This window comes from Garra rufa, chromosome 15 (assembly GCF_049309525.1).
Source record: "Garra rufa chromosome 15, GarRuf1.0, whole genome shotgun sequence".
NCBI classification, from domain to species: domain Eukaryota; kingdom Metazoa; phylum Chordata; class Actinopteri; order Cypriniformes; family Cyprinidae; genus Garra; species Garra rufa.
Window position 1 is genome coordinate 29,030,204 of NC_133375.1, and position 24,097 is coordinate 29,054,300.

General features: G+C 36.0%; 1 protein-coding gene across 1 annotated transcript in view; it reads left to right on the top strand.

Annotated features, from left to right (window-relative positions):
* Positions 1–24,097, top strand: part of sema6bb (sema domain, transmembrane domain (TM), and cytoplasmic domain, (semaphorin) 6Bb) — a 167,226-nt gene that overhangs the window by 117,516 nt on the left and 25,613 nt on the right. Inside the window, exons 6-14 of the mRNA XM_073819067.1 lie at positions 29–127; positions 2,745–2,835; positions 3,413–3,532; positions 4,860–4,948; positions 6,096–6,313; positions 18,017–18,148; positions 18,258–18,407; positions 19,061–19,240; positions 22,932–23,072. Coding sequence (XP_073675168.1) covers positions 29–127; positions 2,745–2,835; positions 3,413–3,532; positions 4,860–4,948; positions 6,096–6,313; positions 18,017–18,148; positions 18,258–18,407; positions 19,061–19,240; positions 22,932–23,072 — 1,220 coding nt within the window. The remainder of the gene's footprint in view (positions 1–28; positions 128–2,744; positions 2,836–3,412; positions 3,533–4,859; positions 4,949–6,095; positions 6,314–18,016; positions 18,149–18,257; positions 18,408–19,060; positions 19,241–22,931; positions 23,073–24,097) is intronic.

The window sequence follows — 24,097 nt, forward strand, 5'->3', positions numbered from 1 at the left end:
TTCTCATGATATGTTTTGTTTTTTCTAGGACGAGTGCCGTAACTACATGAAGGTTCTGCTCAGCCGCCAGGGCGGATTGTTTATCTGCGGAACCAACGCCTTCAATCCGTTATGTGCCAATTATACAGTGAGTCCTGAATACTTGAAACACACTTGCATAACACATGCACAAAAACACATTATTTCAGGAAAGTCTCCACACCCTCTAGTCTTTCATTTCCCCGATGTTTTTGGGGTCTGTATTTTCTCATTACTTTTTTTCATACTTTATTTATTCTCCTCAGCCCATTACATTTCTCACACATATTTTATTTCATTCTCCCTAGCTGCTTTTTCGCTTCAAAACTTTGCAGTACATTTCTGAGCACTGCTTGCAGCTTCGTTCTAAATGACTCTGGCTTCATTGGGTCACCGCGCATTTCTGACCCGGACGGGAGTCTGTTCTAAACCCCCGAGCAGAAAGAATCTCCCCCGCCGTTTGTTTATACTCTGTTTTTCCACCTGCCTGGCCGTCAATATGCCCAGAAGCACCAAGCTGTTTCTGATGACCTCAAGAGCAAGAGAGCTGTCATTAATCAGTCTAGATGTGGTTTTTCCATGCGTGGTTGTTTATTCGAAAAGAATGGTAATGCCACTCAACGGGCACGTTGTTTGAATCCGAGACTCTGAGTGCGAGTGTGTTTGTGTGTGTGTTGCCTTCCATCCATCTGGCCAGTGACTCTGTCGCCCCCAGTGTACGTGAGTCACATTAATGGAGGGTCTTAGTTGTTAGTCCACCTGCGGCATCAACTTGAATACCGCATTCGTAAATGCTGCACCTGAGCACCGCTGTGCCTGCCTCGCATATCTGATCCATTCCTTCTGAACCAATCACACTAATGATATACCTGCTGGATGAAGAAGAAAAACACATAATTAGTAATCATCCGCTCTGCCGGATTGCAGCATGACTCTTTCAGGTTGAAAAATGTACTTAAGTGCACATTCAATATAATGTACTTTAATTTTTATAGAATATACTTGGATATTTACATTTAATGTTATAATATACAATATTATAAAATATAATATGAGAGAATGTATATACTGTATGTACTACTGTTCAAAAGCATGAAGTCTATGAAGATTTTTTGCACACACAATATAATATAATTATTTTAGCACACATACATTTACATTTACATTTTTATACGATTTTTTACAATATAATACAATACAATATAATATACTATATAATATATAATTGTAATGTTTTAACCATATTTTAGTGCACACATTTTTATATAATATACTTTAATAGTGACTTTTTTTATAATATAATATAATATAACATAATATTTTAGGGCACATACAATACAATATTCTTAAATTTTTATACAATTAATACAATACGATATGACATACTATAATTTAATTATTATTTTCGCCATATTTGTGTATTTAATAGTAATATATAATTTGTTCACCATATTGTTAGCATGCATAAAATATAATATAATATAATTATTTTCACCATATTTTAGCACACATACAATACATTATACTTTTAGTTTTATATGTTTTTTTTACAATATAATACAATACGATATGATATGATATACTATAATGTAATTATTATTTTCACCATATTTTTAGCACACATATTATATAACTTTACTTTTTATACAATTTTTTTTATTATTTTATACATATTTTTGCGCACATACAATATAATGAACTTTAATTTTTATATAATATACTTTAAAAATTTTTATAATATTTTTATATTTAATAGTATAATATATAATAAATATAATAGATAAAAATAGTTATTTACACCATATGTTTAGCAAACATAATAGTGTACTTTAATTTGTATATATTTTTATATTTAATATCATATTATATCATTCTTTCACCATATTTTTAGCGTACCATTAATAATAATACGAAATTCGAATGATGGATCATGATCATCTGAAGGAACATGTGGCACTGAAGACTGGAGTAATTGCAGCTGATAATTCAGCTTTGCCATCACAGGAATAAATTACATTTTAAAATATATTAAATTAGAAAACAGCTTTCGCAATGTTACTGTTTTTACTTTTATAAGATAAATGCAGCCTTGCTGAATGTTTTCGTATGAAATTAGTTAACCAAGTGATTTCAATTTTGCCACTGAAACAGTTTATAGGAGCTAAATTACAGACATTATAATAAAACGGCAGAATAAAAATTTCATAAGAGACATCTGTGCTTCCCTACTCTTGACAAGCACCTGCCTCTATTCGCATCAAGGGAATTAGAAAGATAAAAGTTTGTGTACGAAAAAGTCTTGAGGACATGAACAAAACTCAAGCTGTCAGGTCTGGAACACGCTATTGCAGATCTGAGCAAATGAAAAGAATTAGCGCACCCCTGTAATGCAACATTACACCTGTCAAGAGTTTAAGAGGCTCTCTAGAGACAGAAAGATGGAGAGTGCACAGGTTTATTTATAGTTAGTTTTAATGGCCTGAGAATAATTTTCAGCTTGAACTGTAATTGTGCTATAAATCGCCTGTGGATGTTTTTGAAATAAAATTTGAGCATGTGTTTTAGCTCGCTTCTGTTATTCCGATGCCTCTCATATATTTTCTCCCTCTGCGTATGTATCAGCAAACAGCACATTTGAAAGAAAAACATTTATTATTATGATTTTTGCTAATTGCATTTTTCTTTAATAATTGAATGTTTTTTTCTCTATGTGCATGTGTGTGCAGGGAGACACTCTTGAGATGGTGGGGGAAACTGTCAGTGGTATGGCTAGATGCCCATATGACCCCAAACATGCCAACGTGGCCCTATTTGCAGGTGAGACTCCACCATCTTTCTTTTTTCCATTGAACACAACTGCAAACTGTCCCTGCATATTACAGGACTAAATATAGATATACAGCAGTGCGGAACGGCTGATGTCCCTGTTGTTATTCTTTAACTTAATTACGTGCCAGTCGCTGAACAATATTTATGTGTATCTCTCACTCTAATCATGCACACATGCTGTCCAGCATGTTCCCTGCACAGCATTACGGCTTGACTGCTTCCTGCCTGGACGTACCTAAAGGAAATGAAATATTTTTTTAATATATGAAGATGCATTACCCCAACAAAAGTATATTGAGATCATATTTTTTGTTCGTAAGGCAGTGCCCATCCATCAGAGGCGGCAAACAGCTAAAAATAACTGTTGTTTTAACCAATTTACCAACTAATGTCCATAACTCTGATGTATGAAAGTGAAAACATATACTCACCTACACAAAGGGGAGTAGATGTGAAATGGAAAAGGGGTCTTTATTCGGTTATATACATGTATATAATTAAATTATATATCATATTAAATTATCTGTACATATTATATAGAGTTTGTGCTGTTTTCTTTTTCCAGAGAGGAATCTTTTTACTGCCACAGTGACTGATTTTCTAGCCATCGATGCTGTGATCTACAGGAGTCTGGGGGACAATCCTGCTCTGCGAACGGTGAAACACGACTCCAAATGGTTTCGAGGTAATGAAGACGTCAAACGTTAGTTGACAGAAAGAGGAAGCCATGCAGAGTCAGCATGTGAATGTAATATTAATGTTATTTGTGTATGTAAAATGCGTGTGTGAGAGAGTTAAGTGTATTATTGTGTGCCATGTCCATTGTTAAAAAGCATTTGTTTACACTCACATGACTTTAGTGCTAGAAAACCTAGTGAGCTGCCTTTTTACATGTGGTCTAAACAGTTAACTGCCTACCAAGGGAGCATCTTAACTGAACCTCTTAATAGTGCTGGGGGATATACAGTTGAAGTCAAAAGTTTACATACACCTTGCAGAATCTGTAAAGTGCTAATTGTTTTATCAAAATAAGAGGGATCGTACAAAATGCATGTTATTTTTTATTTAGTACTGACCTGAATAGATAATTGACATAAAAGATGTTTACATTTTTAAAAAATATAAAAATTACCTTGTTCAAAAGTTTACATACACTTGATTTTTAATACAATGTTGTTACCTGAATGATCCACAGCTGTGTTTTTTTGTTTAGTGATGGTTATTCATGAACATGTTTGTCCTGAACAGTTAATCTGCCTGCTGTTCTTCAGAAAAATCCATCAGGTCCCACAAATTCTTCTGTTTTTAGAATTTTTGTGTATTTGAACCCTTTCCAACAATGACTGTATGATTTTGAGATTCATCTTTTCACACTGAGAACAACTGAGGGACTCATATGCAACCATTACAGAAATATGGTTCAGCAGGAAAAATGATTCTGAAGGTGTATGTAAACTTTTGACTTCAACTGTATTATCCTGTGGGATAATAATTTTAACTAATTGTAACAATAGTATTTCAATAAATATAAACAAAACATATACTCATTTCTATCGCTTCCTCCTCCATCTTGGATTTACTTTTCAGTGAGGTTGTCACAATGCATTTTGGGATAGGTTTTGAAATAGAGCATTAGTGTCAGGGTCGATAAGGCTTTCTGAGGATCCGCATCTGAGTCAGCAGCCAACCTGATGTCAAACTGCGCCCCTTCTTCCTATCTTCCTTTGCTCCCGTGGTCTGTGCTCTGATGTGATCTCTCACTGATGCAGCAGAAAGCACATCTGTGTCCTGACTCAAACTCTTGTGCTCTCTCCCTCCTGCTGTCCTGGGTCACTTCCTGTCCCAAACCGCCCTCACTTTCTCCTTTCTTTTGCTTTGTGTGTCCGTTGACTAGATAATGATTCTATTGGATAGTATCCTGTAGTTCAGTAAAATCAGCTCTTCTGAAAATCATATGATCTGAAGAAGCTGTAGGAAGTACTAATGCTTTGCTTCTGATTTGTCTGTTTCAGAGCCATACTTTGTAAGTGCTGTGGAATGGGGGCCACATGTCTACTTCTTTTTCAGAGAGATGGCCATGGAGTTCAACTACCTGGAGAAGGTGAGAGGATGGTATAAGTCTCTTGATTCTCAGGTTTTCATCATGAGGAAAAGGCCCCAATATTTTCACATGTGTCTCATTTTCAGAAGAAATGTCATTCTGCACTTAGAAGGCAGCTTTATTCTTTTTATGGGAATAGAGGTTCTTTATGGGTATATATATGGCTCTATGAAAAAACTCCAACAAAAACTCCGTGGAACTTTTTTTTACTGCACAAAAGTGCTTTGGGGAAACCAGTGTGGTTCAATGACATTGAGAAAACCTTGAATTATGTAGATTTATACTCTTACTGTATGTCAACTATTGTCTCATTTGTGTCTATTTTGATGTCTCCTGATGCTAATAACACCAAGATTATGGATTTGATTCCCTGGGAAATAATAAAATGTATACCTTGGTATCTGCCAAATGGATGAATATAAATATAGAATTCCTGAGCTACGAATGAGACAATAGGAGTAAAATCTTCCTGTGGGAGATCAGCGGTGGATAGATCAGGAACAAGTGGTGGGAGTAATCTGAAATTGTGTTACCGTATGTCCAGTCTGGCAATATTATTCAAATGTCAATACTAACTACTGTATTTCCAGTCAGACAGCGCTATGACCTTTTCCCTGTTTTTGTGCTGAATGTTTAATTTAATAATCATGGCCTTTAAAGCTAGAGTGTAATTTAGGCGCACAGAAGTTTTTTTTTTTCTGTTGTTGTTTTTCAGGGCAACTGAAATACCATCCGTCATATCATTTACTGAAAACTGAGAAAAACGCATCGACAGAATAACAAGGGTTCCTTTTATGTGAGAATTAGCAATGCAAGACTTCTGCGAGAACAGAATTGTGCTTGCGCAAGCATTTTACACCGCTGGACCTCGAGGAGAACAAAAAACCCACTGTGCTTTGCATTCAGCTCTTCTGAAATCGCTAGGCGAACCCGTTTTAGGGAATGCTGACATTTTCATGAATGAATTTATATTAGCTTACCCATTTTGCACAGACTAGCTACTCTCTAAAATCTGCTTAAAATCCACAAGGATTAAAAGATTTGGGGCTTTTTTGGAAAGGATTCGGTACTGTTTGATGTGCGTATTATCGAAATGCTTAAAATTCATAATTAATGTCTCAGTTAAATTCATTTTCTCTGACCTTAGGTGGTTGTGTCTCGCGTGGCACGCGTCTGCAAAGCCGATCAAGGCGGTTCCCAGCGAGTGCTGGAAAAGCAATGGACTTCATTCCTGAAAGCCCGTCTGAACTGCTCCATCCCGGGAGACTCACACTTCTACTTCAACCTCCTGCATTCCACCAGTCCCATCATCCACATGCATGGCAGAGATATCATTCTCGCCGTCTTCTCCACACCCTCTAACAGGTGGGTCACAATCTTTAGAAGCAAGCGCTGACAAATCTAGTTCTCGGGAGCAGTCGAGAAACGAGAAAAGAACCACCCACGATGCATATTGCGCACAAAAATGGCAAGGACTGGCTGAAATCACTAGCTTCTTTCTGATTGGCTGGCTTCCAGTTTCCAGGAGTCAGGGTGCACTGGTTTTTATCACTCTTCTACTGAGAAAAAGTTGTGTTTGCAAGCTTTCAGGCTTCTAATGTGCACTCTTCTGTAAAAGAACCAGCCACAGGATTTGCCAAAGTTTTCAAGGGATTAATCTTTGAAAGATATTGTTGGAAACGTTTAATAGCACACAAGCATGATATATTTAAATATACCTACACTGCAGTTCAGTCTATCAACCTTTTTCTTTAACATGAAAGTAAGCCTATGGGTGAGACTTCCAATTCATTTGCTGCTGTAGGGAAATAACGAGAAGAAAACAACATGCAGTAAATGGTAAAACTGTTATCACTACAAACCAGTGTGCTCATAATTACAGTTGAGGTCAAAAGTTTACATCCCCCTTTCAGAATCTTCAAAATGTTCATTATTTTACCAAAATAAGAGGGATCATATAAAATGCATGCTATTGTTTATTTAGTACTGACCTGAATAAAATATGTTTACATATAGTCCACAAGAGAAAATAATAGCATTTTTGTGAAATTGAACCGAACCCTTTCCAACAATGACTGTATGATTTTGGGATCCATCTTTTCACCCTGAGGACAACTGAGGGACTCATACGCAAGTATTACAGAAGGTTCAAATGCTTACTGATGCTCCAGGAGGAAAAAATGATGCATTAAGAGCCGGGGGGTGAAAACTTTTGAACAGAATGGAGATGTGTACATTTTTCTTATTTTGTCTAAATATTTGCATGTTTCCCAGAAGACAAAACAAGTTAAATTTACCCTGATCCTCAAATTCTAAAAGTTTTCATCCCCCGGCTTGGTTTTTCCTACCGAAGCATCAGTTAGCATTTAAACCTTCAAAAGAACACCATATTAAGAATCAAGGGGACTTGATGAACCGAGTAATTTTTATAAATTCAACTATTATTTTCTCTTGTGGACTATTTGTAAAAATTTATGTCAAATATCTTATTCAGGTTAGTACTAAATAAACAATAACATGCATTTTGTATGATCCCTCTTATTTTGGTAAAATAATTAATATTTGCAGATTCTGAAAGAGGGATGTAAACTTCTGACCTCAATAAAACAATACAATAAAATAAAATGGTAAGACACATCAATCTGCAATATCAAGCAGCAAAACGAGCCGTTTTGTATAGCTAAAAAGCCAGAACCCAGACCCATAAAATTTACAAAAGGGGAAGAAAACAGTGGATACATACTGTATAGGTCAGGTGACCTCTTTCTGGTGAAGTGGCCAGCACTTGGACAAAATAAGATGCAGTGTAGACCTTTACACTGATCTGGCTTAACAAGACTAAGAACCACCAGATTCCAGGCAGACTATTATTCTCTAGAGATAAATTCCCAAATATAGTGTATTAGCAGCCTCATTGATAGACAGTTGAGCTGGAAATATCACAGGCTGGTGGCAACAGCAGAGCATTGGGAAACGGGTACAATCGCTCTGGGTTTAGGTCGTCCTGTGGGATTATGGGTGAAAAACCACTGAATATAGAACACTGGTGCGACACTGCAGGGAATATCATTGCAGGTTTTAATGGCATGTAGAGAGGCGCTGCGAGAGAACGGGAGAGGAAGAGATGGAGATTGATGTATGAATGAGGAATGGAATTGATGTGGGTAGATGTACACATGCTGACAGGCTGTCACCAAGATGTCACACTTAGAGAGAAAAGCAACAACAAAACATATATTTTTGGGATCAGGGAGCAAGTGCATGTTTTGACAGAGTTTGCAGAAAATAATTACAGGAAAGAATGCGAGAACACAAAAAGAGGGAGGGCTGTCAAGAGGATGGGAGTGAAGACGCTGAAGGAGTCATTACTATGAGAGGAAATAAAGAGAGGGGAAAATTGAGAGAAAATGGTTCCTGTATGCACGTTGCTACCTGTGTGTGTGTGATTGAGGTCTGAGAGCGAATGCTTGAAGGGACAGTTCACTCAAAAATTCTGTCTTTTATTTTCCTTGTGGAATGCAGAAGGAGAATCGACTGTCAAGTGCCAAAAACTTGCATTGATGATTGCATTGATGCATTGATGCATTGATATTAAAATTCTGGCCTGGTTAACTAATAATTATTTTTTTAAATACCAATAAATAATGTACAGTTGAGGTCAAAAGTTTACATCCCCCATTCAGAATCTGCAAAATGTTAATTATTTTACAAAAATAAGAGGGACCACGCAAACTGAATTGTATTTATTTAGTACTGACCTGAATAAGATATTTCACATAAAAGATGTATATTCCACAAAAGAAAATAATAGTTGAATTTAAAAAATGACCCTGTTCAAAAGTTTACATCCCATTGATTCTTAATACTGTGCTGTTACCTGAATAATCCTCATCTGTGTTTTTTTTTTTTTTTTGTTTAGTGATAGTTGTTCATGAGTTGCTTGTTTGTCCTGAACAGTTAAACTGCCTGCTGTTCTTCAGAAAAATCCTTCAGGTCCCACAAATTCTTAGGATTTCCAGCATTTTTCTGTATTTGAACCCTTTCCAACAATGGCTGTATAATTTTGAGATTCATATTTTCACATCTAAAGGGACTCATATGCAACTATTACAGAAGGTTCAAATTCTCACTAATGCTTCAGAAGGAAAAATGATGCATTAAGAGCCATGGGGTGAAAACGTTTTGAATTTGAAGATCAGGGTAAATTTAACTTATTTTGTCCTTTGGGAAACATGTAACTATCTTTTGTAGCTTCTGAAGGGCAGTACTAAATGAAAAAATGTGATATTTAGGAAAAAATAAGAAAAATGTACACATCTCCGTTCTGTTCAAAAGTTTTCACCCCCTGGCACTTAATGTATTGTTTCTCCTTCTGAAGCATCTGTGAAACTTCTGTAATAGTTGCATATGAGTTTTACAATTGTCCTCAATGTGAAAAGATGGATCTCAAAATCATACAGTCATTGTTGGAAAGTGTTTGAATACAGAAAAATGATGAAAAACCAAAGAATTTGTGAGGCCTGGAGGATTTTTCTGAAGAACAGCAGGCAGTTTAACTGGTCAAGGGACTAAAAAAACATCACTAAACAAAAAAACACAGTTGTGGATCATTCAGGTAACAACACAGTATTAAGAATCAAGCATATGTAAACTTCTGAACGGGGTCATTATCTTCTCTTGTGGACTAAACATCTTTTATGTGAAATATCTTATTCAGGTCAGTACTAAATAAAAAACATGCATTTTGTATGATCCCTCTTATTTTGGTAAAAGAATTAACATTTTGCAGATTTTGTTATATCCGTTAGTTGTTAAAGATTAACATTTATTATGTTTTATATTATATATCAAATGACTGCAAAGGTAATCTAAATGTAAAATACAACGTTTTTTTTTTTTTGAGAGAGAGTGAATAATGACTCAAATTTCAGACTCTTCCTCAGCTGAAAATTCATTTCATTGCTGGGTGAGCTATGTCTACGGTGTGTGCGGGAGCGTGCATGATGGGTAATATTTTTATGAGACCTGTGTGTGTGTGACAAATGAAGTGCAATAGAGCACCCTCTGAATGATGGAGGAAGGGCAGGACTCCCAGCATGCAAATGTGTATTTGTGTCAGAGCAGGGGCCAAACCTCAGCAAATGCCAACTCTAATAACATCTCGGTCTGCTAATGGCCACTCTGGGGGGCGAGAGGAGAAGGGGAAAAAACATGAAGGATGAGTATATGCGTGTGGAGGGGGGAGATATTCACTCAAGGACGAATGAATGAGGCGGTCAATAATAGCCCACATCTTCCCCCACCTCTCCCTCAAAAGAGTTAAAAAAACGGACTCCTATCTGTGAGAGTTCCTCTTCTCCACTCTTATCCTGAGGGCACGGATCCACGGCGGGCTCGGTTAGAGATGGAGCACCGAGGTGCATTGGCAGGGAGCGTCCAGCTGTACAAGCATTCCCGTCTGCAGCTGCAGTCCTCTATAAACAGCGCAGGGGGCTTCGCTAGCCTGCCGGGAGGATGTGTGGTCTGTTAAAGAGCTCTCAGACAAATTGCCGGGACCGGTTAGTGCGTGGCAGACGCAGCAGCAGGGGAGGACTATGGGAATGAGAAGAGGCCATGTTGGGATGTGGTTGAGATGGGTCTAAGTATTATGGGAAGGAGAGTAATAAAGTGCAGACTGTCTAAAATGCAGTGACTCATGCTGAACAGAGAGTGTTTAACAGGACTATTCTGTGAAGTTTAAACATTTTGCCAGTTTCTCATAAATTCTGATTATTTATACATGAGCCGATTTTGAATTCTAAGTCTTATTTTAAATATTCATGCTCAGTTTTTCAGAATAAGGCAAGCTAGGTGTTCCAATTACTATTGCTTATACTTGGGGTTAGGGATTTATTCTTTCTTCTCTTATTTTTCATCTACACTTTGAGTCTGGAGTCAGATTTTGTAATGTTTTTGAAAGAAGGCTCTTATGTTTACCAAGGCTGCTTTTAATTGATCAAAAATACAGCAATCTTGTGAAATATTATCACAATTCCAAATATCTGTTTTCTATTTTAATATATTTTAAATTTTAATTTATTCCTGTGAGGGCAAAGCTGTTACATCAGTTATTAGTGTTGCATGATCTTTCAGAAATCCTTCTGATTCTGAAAACTGTTGTGCTGCTTAATATTCCTGTGGAAACCATGACGCATTTTTTAAGAATGAGTGTCTTTACTGTCACTTTTGATCAATTCAATACATCCTTGCTGAATAAAAGTAAAAAATCATACTGACGGCAAAATTTTGTAGGGTGGTGTCCTTTTTTGCTTCACATGAAAATTTGTAATGTGGTTCATTTCGGAGATGGTTGGTTTAGTTCATGGCTTAAAACTCTTTATTGAGGAATGTTTTTTCATCCATGTGAAGAAAATTATTGGGAACAATACTTCCAGAAACCAAGATTGGAAAGATGAGTCATTATTGCACTACGTTACCAGCCGAAAGTTTTTGGACAGTAAGATTTGTAGTTTTTTTTTTTAAAGAAGTCTCTTTTGCTCACTTAGCCTGAATTTATTTGATCTAAAGTACAGCAAAAACAGTAACATTTTGATATATTTTTACTATTTAAAATAACGGTTTTATATTTGAATATAATTTCAAATTTAATTTATTTATGGGATTTCAAAGCTAAATTTTTTGCATCATTACTCCAGTCACCTGATCCTTCAGAAATCATTCTAATAATCTGATTTCCTGTTGTTTCCTAAATGTTTCAAAAAACATTTATTATTATTATTAAGTTAAAAACAGCTGAGTATAATTTTTGTAGGTTTCTTTGATGAATAGAAAGTTCAGAAGAACAGCATTTATTTGAAATGGAAATTTTATGTAACATTATAAATGTCTTTATCATCACTTTTAAACAATTTAAAGCATCCTTGCTAAATAAAAAAATACTTTTGAATGGTATAGTGTATAATGTTACAAAAGATACAGACAAATGCTGATCTTTAGATCCTTCTATTCACCAAAGAATCCTGAAAAAACTTACTCAGCTGTTTTAAATATTAAAAAAAAAAGGTTTCTTTAACAGCAAATCAGCATATTAGAATGATTTCTGAAGGATCATATGACACTGAAGACTGGAATAATCATGCTCAAAATGTAGCTTTCATCACAGGAATAAATTACATTTTAAAATATATTCAGATAGAAAGAAGTTATTTTAAATGGTACAAATATTTCTGCTAATGTTTGACTGGTAGTGTACATTTCTGTATAAAGCATCAATACATATATAGTTTTCTCCTTTTTTGCCCTTTTCCATTGTTTTATGGACATGGACTGTAGTAGATGAAAGGAAATCACTAGGAGGAAAAGGGGGGAGCATGCGTTGCCCACAAGAGCCCCACAGCTCATTGAGTCAGAGCATGTGCTAGGGTGTTGAAGATGTTTCCCATGGCTTGCTGTGTTGTTGCTTGGAGTGTTCCAATTGTGTCTTCCTTACCCAAAACTTTAAAACAGCAGTATATATGCTTTTTTTTTTACCCAAAACCCAGAAACCAGTAAACTGGTCTGAAGAACCTACTGTATATGTAATATCAAGGACCAAATAAATAACTCAACTCAAGAAACATATAGTAAAAAATAGTTCTCTCATGTCAAAAGACTTGCACTCTCGCAGAAACAGAGCAAGGAGGAAAGAGGTGTTTGCATCTAATTTGAGCTCCTGATGCTTCGAGGTGTGGGGCCAAGGCTCCAAGCAGGGCAGGAGAGATGGGGTGAGATTGTTGTAAATGAGAGGCTGCAGGTGAGATCATCCTCTCAGTGGATCATGGTGGATGCAGGAGGAAGATGCAGAGTTCAGACTGTGAGGAAAATAAAATAAGGCCAGAATCTTCTGGAGAGGCACACACTCAGGTTTGAAGAAGCTTAGGGACATATAAAGAAAGAGTGGAGACAGCGAGGGCTCGTAAAGGTGGAGACTAAGTATAGGAATTAGCAGTGGAGAAGTGTTTTGACAGAGCTCCAAGATGAGATGCACAGAAAAAGACATAGAGGTCTTTTCTGTTTAGCTGTGGCAGACCACATAGTAATTCAATCAGATTGCCTTCACTGATCTTTAAATTTTCATATGTATATAGTACAAATTAGTTTTAAGTGGTAGTTGACTCAAAAATAATAATTCAGTCATCCTTTACTCATCCTCATGTCTTTCCAAATGTTTCATATAACTTTTTAGTAAGTATTTTTGTTATATTTTCCAGTTCTGGTAAATTTACTTGAGAAGCAGCAAACAATATGAAGACTTATGAGTGTTTATGATTTTCTTACTGCACTGGCAGATTTTTTCAATTGCCTTATATATAAAAAAGTATATAAAAATGAGTGAAAATTTTGCTTGCTGGTGTAGTAAGACTAAATAAAATTATATTTAAGATACAGTCAGTCTTAATATTTTTCCAAATGTTCCTTATCAAGTAATTTTGGAAAATAATCTCCTGAAATGTGTCATTCGGAAATCGTCTTGATATTGAGGTCACAACCAGGAGCTATTCAGTATTCTGGTGAACCAGTTAGAACTGATTTTATTTCATTATTTACATTGATGCTTTAAAGAGACAATAGCAAAAATGGAGGATTTAAGGGTAGAAAACGGTCATGTAAAACTGAATTACAACTGAAAGAAAGTTTACTAATAATAAAATTTGTGCTGTGCAATGATTAATTGTGATTAATCGCATCCAGAATAATAATATTACATTTAGAGGATCAGTAAGATTTTAAATGCTTTTTAAAGGAGACTTTTCTACTCATCAAGGCTGTGTTTCTTTGATTCAAAATGCAGAAAAAACTGCAATGTGAAATGTTAATGCAATTTAAAATAGTGGTTTTCTATTTTAATATACTTTAAAATATTTATTCCTGTGATGCAAAGCTGAATTTGAATCATTATTACTTCTGTATTCAGTGTCACATGATCCTTCAGAAATCATTGTCAAAAGAAATCATTATCTCGTTGAAAGTTTGGGGTCAGTAATTTTTTTGGGGGGGGGTTTCTATCTTTGAAAGAAATTAATACTTTTCAGCAAGGATGTGTTAAATTGATAAAAAAAAAAGTGATAGTAAAGACTTCTATTTTGAATAAATGCTGTTCTTTTTAACTTTTTATTCATCAAAGAATCCTGAAAAAAGTATCACAGGTTCCAAAAAAAATATTAAGCAGCATAACCGTTTCCAACATTGATAATAAAAGTAATAAATCAGTATATTAGAATGTTTTTTTTTAAGGATCATGTGACACTGAAGACTGGAGTAATGGCTGATGAAAATTCAGCTTTGCATCACAGAAATAAATGATATTTTAAAGTATATTAAAATAAAATAAAAACTAAGTTTGAATTGCAATAATATTTCATAATACTACTTTTTTCTGTATTTTTGAACAACTAAACATTAAAAATCTTCCTGATTGTAACATTTTGAGCGGCAGTGTATATAAAGACACACACATACAGTATATATTTCATATAATTTATATGAAATATAAATATATTTAATATATAAATATAACATATTTTTCTTAAATATATACATGCATGTGTATGTATTTATATATACATAATAAATATACACAGTACACACAAATATATTATATGCACAAAAACTTTTATTTTGGATGCGATTAATCACGATTAATCGTTGCCCAGCACTAAATGAAATGCAACAAAAACATACAAAAACAATATAGGCTGTTTATTAGTATTTATATAGTACATATTAATGCCTTATTCTGTATTTTAGATCCCTTAGTATCTACCCAGTATCTAAACATATACTACAACAGCTAACTTACTATCAATATGCTGCAAATTAGCAGTTTATTGAGGGAAAACTCAATATAGGAAATAGTATAGGTATATAGGTATAGGAAACAAATTGTATCAGAAATGATGTATAAGTTACAAAATTCAGCAAGAGTTTTGAGAGGAGAAAGTCACATTCTGCTCTGCTGCAAGTTGTTCACCTGTCAGGCCTTTTGGAGGTTCTGCAGTGTGTCAGACTGATGACATTGATGATCAGGCTGATATGAGCCTAATGAGGTCTTGTCAGAAAATTGCTTGACATGTGTTTAAGTCCTGTCACTGTGTCTGCTGAATCTGAACAGTTTCAGCGCTGTCAATCCGAAGGTCATTCTCAGCTGCTATCTGGCCGACGGCTTCACACACGCACAAACAAACCAGCTACAGGGTAAAACAAGTAGACGTGTGACAGATGTGTCCCACAATGCTATTGGAGACAGCTGTTTATGCTTGCTTCTTATTAATTTCCTCCTTACACTCTTGCATTCCTACATGGACCTCAAAGCCCATTGTGTGACATTGCGAGAGCAGTGTAGGTGTCATTCTTTCCAGACCTGAACCTCAGTATCAATTACTGGATCCCATAGAACCCTGGAACACAAAGTTACTATATGCAGGGTGTTTTCAAAGCAGAAGGTAATCTTCTGCATCTGAGTTATAGCTCGAGAAGATTGTGAGAGATCTAGAGCTCAAGAGAGTGATGGAGAGGGAGTGAACGACTCACCTGTGTCAAGGATGCGGGAGAATACAGCTGTGGCTTGTACTTACAAAGTATGTCAGTGCCAGGAAATCTGAGGAGGAAGTAGAGAGAGGGAGAGAGTGGGCGTAAACGAGAACTGAACTGACTCACCCTGCATGACTCTCTGTTCTCGCTTAAGAAAGTCTTTAAGTGCTGAAAGCTGTCGCTTCACCAGAGACAAATCACTTCAGGACAGTTTAGAGATTGAAGCTTTGTTTCGCAGTAGGAGGAAAGAGAGGTGCTCTCACTAACCAGGTTTCCATATGCATATTTTTATTCAAATTTTGAGATTGCATCAAAAATTGCTGTACGTAGAAACGGAGATAACTCTAAGATTTACAAAATATGCATAAAAAGCAAATAGTTCTGCTCGTGCATTTACATACCCCTTGGAGATTATGCAAGACATTAAGGATTTTAGCAAAATAAGGGTTCTTGAAAATTGCATGTTATTTTTTCTTTTTTTTTTTTTGTCATGTAACAGAGTTAACATACACCTTGTAGAATCTTAAAAATGTTAATTATTTTACCAAGATAAGAGGGATCATACAAAATGCATGTTATTTTTTATTTAGTACTTACCTGAATATAAGATATTTCACATAAAAGTCGTTTACATATAGACCACAAGAGAAAATAATAGTAAAAATTACCCTGTTCAAAAGTTTACATACACTAGATTCTTAATACTTTGTTGTTGCCTGAGCTGTGTTTTTGTTTAGTGATAGTTGTTCATGAGTCCCTTGTTCGCCCTGAACAGTTAAACTGCCTGCTCTTCTTCAGAAAAATCCTTCAGGTCTCACAAATTTTAGTGTTTTGGCATTTTTGTGTATTTGAACCCTTTCCAACAATGACTGTATGATTTTGTGATCCATCATTTCACACTGAGGACAACTGAGAGACTCATATGCAACTATTACAGAAGGCTTAAATGCTTAGTGATGCTTCAGAAGGTAAAATGATGCAATAAAAATCTTTTGAATGGAATTAAGATGTGTACATTTTTCTTATTTTGCCTAAATATCATATTTTTTCATGTAGTACTGCCCTTCAGAAACTGCAGAAGATACTGACATGTTTCCCAGAACACAAAATAAGTTAAATATTTCATGATCTTCAAATTCAAGCTCTTAATGCATCATGTTTACCAAAAAGCCTGAAAAACGTAAGAATTAAAGACCTGAAGTATTTTTTCTCAAGAACAGAAAGGCAGTTTAACTGTTCAGGACAAACAAGGGACTCATGAACCGCTATCACTAAACAAAAAAGATCCTTCATGTACTAAATAAAAAATAACATGCATTTTGTATGATCCCTCTTATTTTGGTAAAATAATTAACATTTTGCATATTCTGCAAGGTGTATGTAAACTTTTGTCCTCAACTGTATAATCCACACTCTTAAAATTAAAGGTTATTTCACACTATAAAAAAAAGTGGTTATTTTTACGTCTTTTCATTGGAAAGTTCTTTGGAGAACTCAATATGGTTCTGTAGCATCACTTTGAAGAATACCTTTTGCAACCTTAATTTTTAAGAGCACACTAAACAAAGTTTTTCCTGTGTTTGCCCTGAGCAGTTAAACTGACCCGCTTCAGAAAAAAAACCCTCCAGATCCTGCACATTCTTTGGTTTTCTAGCAACTTCTGTCTTTTTGAACCCTTTCCAACAGTGTCTTTATAATTTTGATTGTATATTTTCACACTGAGGACAACTGAGGGACTCATACACAACTAGTACAAGAGGTTAAAACATTTAATGATGCTTAAGAAGGAAACGGTACATTAAGAGCTGGGGAGTTGGAAATTTCAAACAGGATTTTGATTAAAGATCATATCATATGCCCTTCAGAAGCTATATTTAGGTTTTTTTAGAGAACAAAATAAGCACAGTTTACACTGTTAATCCAATGGATAAACCTTACACCGCCTTAATGTATCATGTTGCCTTCTTGAGCATGAGTGATTTTTTTTAATTCCCTGTGTGACACATTACATACAACTATATTGTATATAGACAACTTTGCTGCTGCTTCTTCTTAATATCATCATTAATCTACGTTAGTCTTGGCCGTGGTTTATGGACAGCCACCTTCTAAACAATTCAGATTCATCATCATGTGGCTTTCTGTTGTGCCACTTGTATTATTGTTGGAGAAACCCAAGTATGTTACTCACAGTTGCGTTTGTATACTGCTGCATTCTTGAATAGATCCTCAGTGGGAGGAAAAGGTCAGTGAGTGGAAGAGCTTGCAGTCACCCAAGGTTTCCGGTGACAGCTCTGGACAATATTCTCTGCTCTGTTTGCCTTGAAATGCCTGTCCAACTACCCACAGTACAGATCTATTCAAGGCTGTCAACTGATGTGTTTTCGACATGTTAGTGATAAATGAAATCCATTTGGGTGTTGTGAGCCTCCTCTGGCTCAGAGCAGTATCATGGAAAAAGAACAGGTCTGAGGATATTATTGTGCTGTATTTTTGCAGTATCCCTGGCTCTGCGGTGTGTGCTTTCGACATGGAGCAGCTGGCCGGAGTGTTTGATGGAAGATTTAAAGAGCAGAAATCGCCCGAGTCGATATGGACACCTGTTCCAGATGAGGTTGTGCCCAAACCGAGGTACGGAATGAAATTACATTTACAACTCTAGAGAGTGTTTTATGTCCTCAAATGCCAACTTGCAGAGGAAAAAGTTTATAATAATGTGCTGTGTTTGTGAATTTCTCAGGCCGGGTGGTTGTGCCATACAAGGCTCAAAGTTCAATTCCTCTAACTCTTTCCCCGATGACATGTTAACTTTTGTCAAAACCCATCCACTGATGGATGAAGCCGTCCCATCACTCGGTCAGAGGCCATGGATTGTTCGGACCATGGTCAGGTGAGAACTTTCTCTCAGATGTCCTAGACAAGATTCTCCACTGTTAAAACCAGATCATAACCAGATCATACAGGCCTTCAAGACATGATATCTGGTTTGTCACTGGTCTAAAGTAGACTACTGCTTTTAGATGAGCTATCAAATCAATCTCAACCACAACAGCTGGTAGTCCATTAACCTTTAACCAAGATTCAGAAGTTGGACTTTTCATGAACTTGAAGCAAAGGAACGCATAATGGCCATTAAATTTAGCTGCTACTTTTTCCCAGTCATTCTTTCCTTCATTAAGATCTATGCTAAACATTTGACTGCCCAGCTGTGACGTCTGTTAGCATTAGTATCTGTCCAATCTCAGTCTTCAGACTATGGGGTTCCAGCAGCTGGGGTTTCTCAGCATCCCACAGGGCACAACAAGATTATAGTGACAAGTTGTTTGTGTCATTTCAAACACTCTGGGAAATCATCTTATTTTAGAAAGCTGAATCATTCCAGTAGAACAGTTTTGGCTGTTGCCTCAAGATATGCCAGTTTGTCGAGGCTAATTGTTTTTCGGATTTGTGCATTTTGTTATTTTGGCATGGGGTTTTGGTTTACAATTTAATACCTCTCTGCCTCATTTCAGAATGAATTAAGTAGTCTTCTGTTGCTTTCAGATACCAGCTCAACAAAATGGTGGTGGACACAAACGCTGGTCCCTATGGCAACCAGACAGTCCTCTTTTTGGGTTCCAGCCGAGGGACCATCCTCAAATTCCTCGTCACACCCAACAGGGATAACACGGTGACCAACAACAACGTGTTCCTCGAGGAACTGGAAGGCTACAACCCAGACAGGTAGAGGTTAATGCTGAAGCACGCTCTTTGCTGATTGCTTTATGGCGGAGAATCACAAGTCAAGGCATGTAAACAGATGGAGCATTAGCTGGTCATTATCCCTTGCGGAAAGTGGCAGGAGTTTGCTAACAACATTCATTTTCCATGGATATAGTGTTAATTGAATCTTCCTCCAGACAGACTAAACGCTGTTTAGTCTGTTTCTCCTCACATACTGTACACACGCTCTATCTCAAAAAATAAAACTTTTTACACACAAAAAAGAAAAAACGTGGTAAGTCACATTAAAAATTTCCTGATAATTTACCCCCACCCCATGTCATCCAAGATGTTCATGTATGTCTTTCTTCAATCAAAAAGAAATTAAGGCTTTTGAGGAAAACATTCCAGGATTTTTCTCCATATAGTAAACTTCAATGGGGATCAATGGGTTGAAGGTCCAAATTTCAGTTTCAACGCAGCTTCAAAGGGCTATACACAATCCCAGATGAGGAATAAGGGTCTTATCTAGCGAAACAATCAATCATTTTTATATATTTTTTAACCATAAATGCTCGTTTTGCACTAATCACACACTCATGACGTAGATGGAAGTACCAACCCAGTGTTTACAAAGCGAACATGCAAAGAAAGTCAACGCCCTACACAAAAAGGTAAAACAATGATGTCCAATGCGTAAAGATGCACATGCACATGCACATGCGCATCACAGAGCTAGTGCAAGATGAGCAGTTGTGGTTAAAAAGTATACTGTATACATTTTTTTATTATTTTAAGAAAATTACTGATCATTTTGCTAAATAAGACCCTTATTCCTTGGCTAGGATCATGTAGAGCCCTTTAAAGCTCCATTGAAACTGCAATTTGGACCATTATATGGAGAAAAATCCTGGAATGTTTTCCTCAGAAACCTTAATTTCCTTAAAGTAAGCTTCTCCTTTAATTTCCAAACACCAAATTAGCCAAACAAAACAAACACCCTTGATAAAACATGAATCATCATAAATCACAAAAAACTTCCATGTCATTTATCAGACCAGGAGTGTGTGTGTGTGAGAGCGTGACGCCGTTGACAGTGCTAGCTGTGTCTAGCGCAGCGGGAAGCCAGCTAATCAGGGGAGTGTAGATGGAGTAATCAGATCAGGCTACGATCATGCTGGCCTTGCATAACCTCTGCCATCTTTCATCACGCGGTGGTGAAGTGGTAAATCGTTTGACACGCGCAGGGTCAGAGAGTCTGTGACCGACGGAAACTGCTCAAAAATGGCCGTGTCATCATCCATATCGATCAAGACACTGTAGCGAAGAAAACAATGACACAATTAGGATGCGGGCTAGAGTGTTAATTGATGTCAATATCTTTTTATGCACACTTTCCTTTTCGTCTTTGTATCATCTGTGTACAGTTGTCTGGCTTTTTTGTGTTCGTAATAGTTTTTTCCTCGCTTGTTTTCTGTGATCTAACTATAGCAGTGGTTCATTTTCATCTTTTACGTCTTGTGTTTCGCTCTCCTACTCGCATGTGTCAAGAGAGGCTGCTTTTTTCTACTAAAATCAGTTTAAACTTGCCAGTTGCACCTCTTTATCTCACCCTGTGTCTGTTCTCTTCCCGTCTCTCTCTTTCATCACTTGTTTTGGCTGCCTAAAAATGGAGCTGTACGACTGCAGTGATTCATTCATTAATTTTTGTTTCTCTCTGACAATTCAATTTTCAACTAAGGGTGTTAATTAAATGTGTTAATTTAGTGTGATTAATTCTAAAAAAGAAAAAAGAGATGGTAAATTAACAAAAAAAAAAAATATATAAAATATATAAATATATAGAGAGAGAGAGATATGCAATGTATATAGATATACAGTTAAAGACAATAGGTTTACAGACACCTTGTGTTAATTATTTTACCAAAATAAGAGGGATCATACAAAATGCATATTATTTTTTTAATACTGACCTGAAGATATGTTACATAAAAGATGTTTACATATAGTCCACAAGAGAAAATAATAGTTGAATTTATAAAAATGACCCCATTCAAAAGTTTACATACACTTGATTCTTAATACAGTGTTATTACCTGAATTATTCAAAGCTGTGTTTTTGTGTGTGTGTGTGTGTGTGTGTGTGTGTGTGTGTGATAGTTGTTCATTTGTCCTGAACAGTTAAACTGCCCACTGTTTTCAGAAAAAGATCCTTCAGGTTCCACAAATTCTTTGGTTTATCAGCGTTTTTGTGTATTTGAACCCTTTCCAACAGTGACTCTATAATTTTGAGAACCATCTTTTCACACAGAGCATAACTGAGGGACTCATATGCAACTATTAGAGAAGGTTCAAACACTCACCGAGGCTCCAGAAGGAACACTGCATTTAAAGCCGGGGGTGAAAACTTTTGGCGTTTAACGATCAGGGTAAATTTTACTTCTTTTGACTTCTGGGAAATATGTAAGTATCTTCTGTAGCTTCTGAAGGGCAGAACTACATGACAAATAACAAAAAAACATAACCTATCTTCATTCTGTTCAAAAGTTTTCACCCCCTGGCTCTTTATTGGGTCTTTTAGTCAAAAACACCTTATTAAGAATAATTTTTATAAATTCAACTAGAAAAAAATAACATGCATGTTGTATGATCCTCCTTATTTTGGTAAAATAATTGACATTTTGCAGATTCTGCAAGGTGTATGTAAACTTTTGGCTTCAACTGTAGATATATATTTTCTACATGGTACGTGTTGTATACACATTTTCTTATTAATATATATAATTAGATTAATTTACTGCCATGTTATGCTATTATTTTTCATTGGTAGAGTAATATTTTCAACATATTTTTTAGTCTCTTAATCATTTTGCTTCTCAAGTTAATCTGTTTTTGCAGCTTTTTAATTTTTTTCTCCGTGAAGCGAGATTAAAAATTCTGATTAGGAAAATGGCTTTTTGAAGCAAGCTTGATCTTGTTTCTGATAGCCTTTGGTAAGTGTGGCTCATTGCTCAGATCCAATGCATAAAGTACTAATGATTTCTCCGCTGCTATCAAGGCCATTATTGTAAGTGTTTCTATAACCATATGTATGCGTGCGTATGTATACAAACAAATGTGCTTTCTAGCCAGCATGGCAGGTGCAAGAGAGATACTCTAAGTGGTAAGTGCCAATTAAGTGTACAGCACAGAGGAGTGGGTGGCTGCCAGACTCCTAGATATCAATCAGATTAGTTACTGGGGCCAAGCACAAAGTGACAACACATTAATGTGATATCACATTAATACGACATGCGTTTTCTTTTTGAAGCCCTTTACGCCTCGTCCTGTTTCTCATTCAGAGGGTGAACGTTAGTGTCAGTTCATTAGAGACATACTATATAACAAGCCATTATCATAATAGATAGATGTCCTTGGTTTGAAATGTCAAGATTTAAGATGACAAACACACTTTCATATCCAAGCTCTGTGTTAAAAGAATAGTCAGTTTTGCTTGTCTACCTTTGCTTCATTAGTTCTTGTTATATTGTGTTAAGATAAACATTATCAGACTGTGTTAGGCTTGACTGTTTAGACTTTATTAATGTAGGTTGGGGTCGTGTCATTCTGTATCAAACTGTGTTCGAGTGTGTTCTCGGTCTAAATTGTGTTTGACTTTCTCCCTGCACTCTTTTAATTTGTTGCAAATTGATTTGGACTGTGTGTGTTCCAGGTGTGGGACGGACTCTCCTCAGGCCAGGCAGCTGCTCTCTCTCACGCTGGACCGCATCAGTCACAGCCTCCTACTGGCTTTCCCTTCTTGCGTGATCAAAGTGCCTGTAGCACGCTGCCAACTCTATTCCCGCTGCATGAAGTGAGTGGCACATACACACACATTTAGTTACCACACTAAATAAAGAAATATCATGTAGACGTATCATTATATAGTATTTCCTACCTTAAATATATCAAAACTTAATTTTTTATTAGTAATATGCATTGCTAAGAACTTAATTTGGACAACTTCTTTAAAGACGATTTTTTTTCAGTATTTTGATTTTTTTGCATCCTCAGATTCCAGATTTTCCAATGGAAAGCTTATTTATTCAGTCTTCAGATTAATGTATAAATATCAATTTCAAACAATTGACCCTTATGACTGGTTTTGTGGTCCAGGGTCACAAATGTGTTTAATTTATTGTTTTATATTAATTTTACATTTTTTAATTACCAAGGAAGATTTTATATAAAATCACTGAATCTGGTCAATTCATATTGCTTGTTTTCTGGAATCAAACAGTCGTAATCTCTGCAGAATTACTGCAAAGCACCATGAGCCAGATACCGCTCAGAATGCAAAGCGCTGTGCTGGTCAAAGAAGACTATAGCAAGCATTTTGACAGGAGGTTGAAAATCACCTCAGGGTGTGACAGCATCAAAATAACTTTCAAAGTCTTGAATAAGAGTCTCATCTGGCACTCGCAAGGCCAGTATGAAGGATCTGTTAGGAGATTGAATGTGTAAATTCGAACACAATATCAATCCACGCATGTAACGAAGGCGTCCCTTAATCCCATTGAAAACCTTTGGGAAATTCTGAATCTGAATTGAAGCTGTTGAATAAATCTCAGATTTGGGAGGCCTGGCAAGAAATGCTTTTTAAATAATGCCCAAGAGAACACCTTTTATAATCCAAAACAAGGGAGAACTAGCGAAATATGAATAACAGATTATATTGAGATCAAACTCTTTCTGTGAAAAGCTATAGTTATATATATATATATATACACATTTATTTTACATTATATTTTATTTAGATTACATACAGTTTTTCCAAATTATGACATCCCAAATTGCCTAATTTTATCTATATTTTTACTAGAGTGTGAAGGACACTAT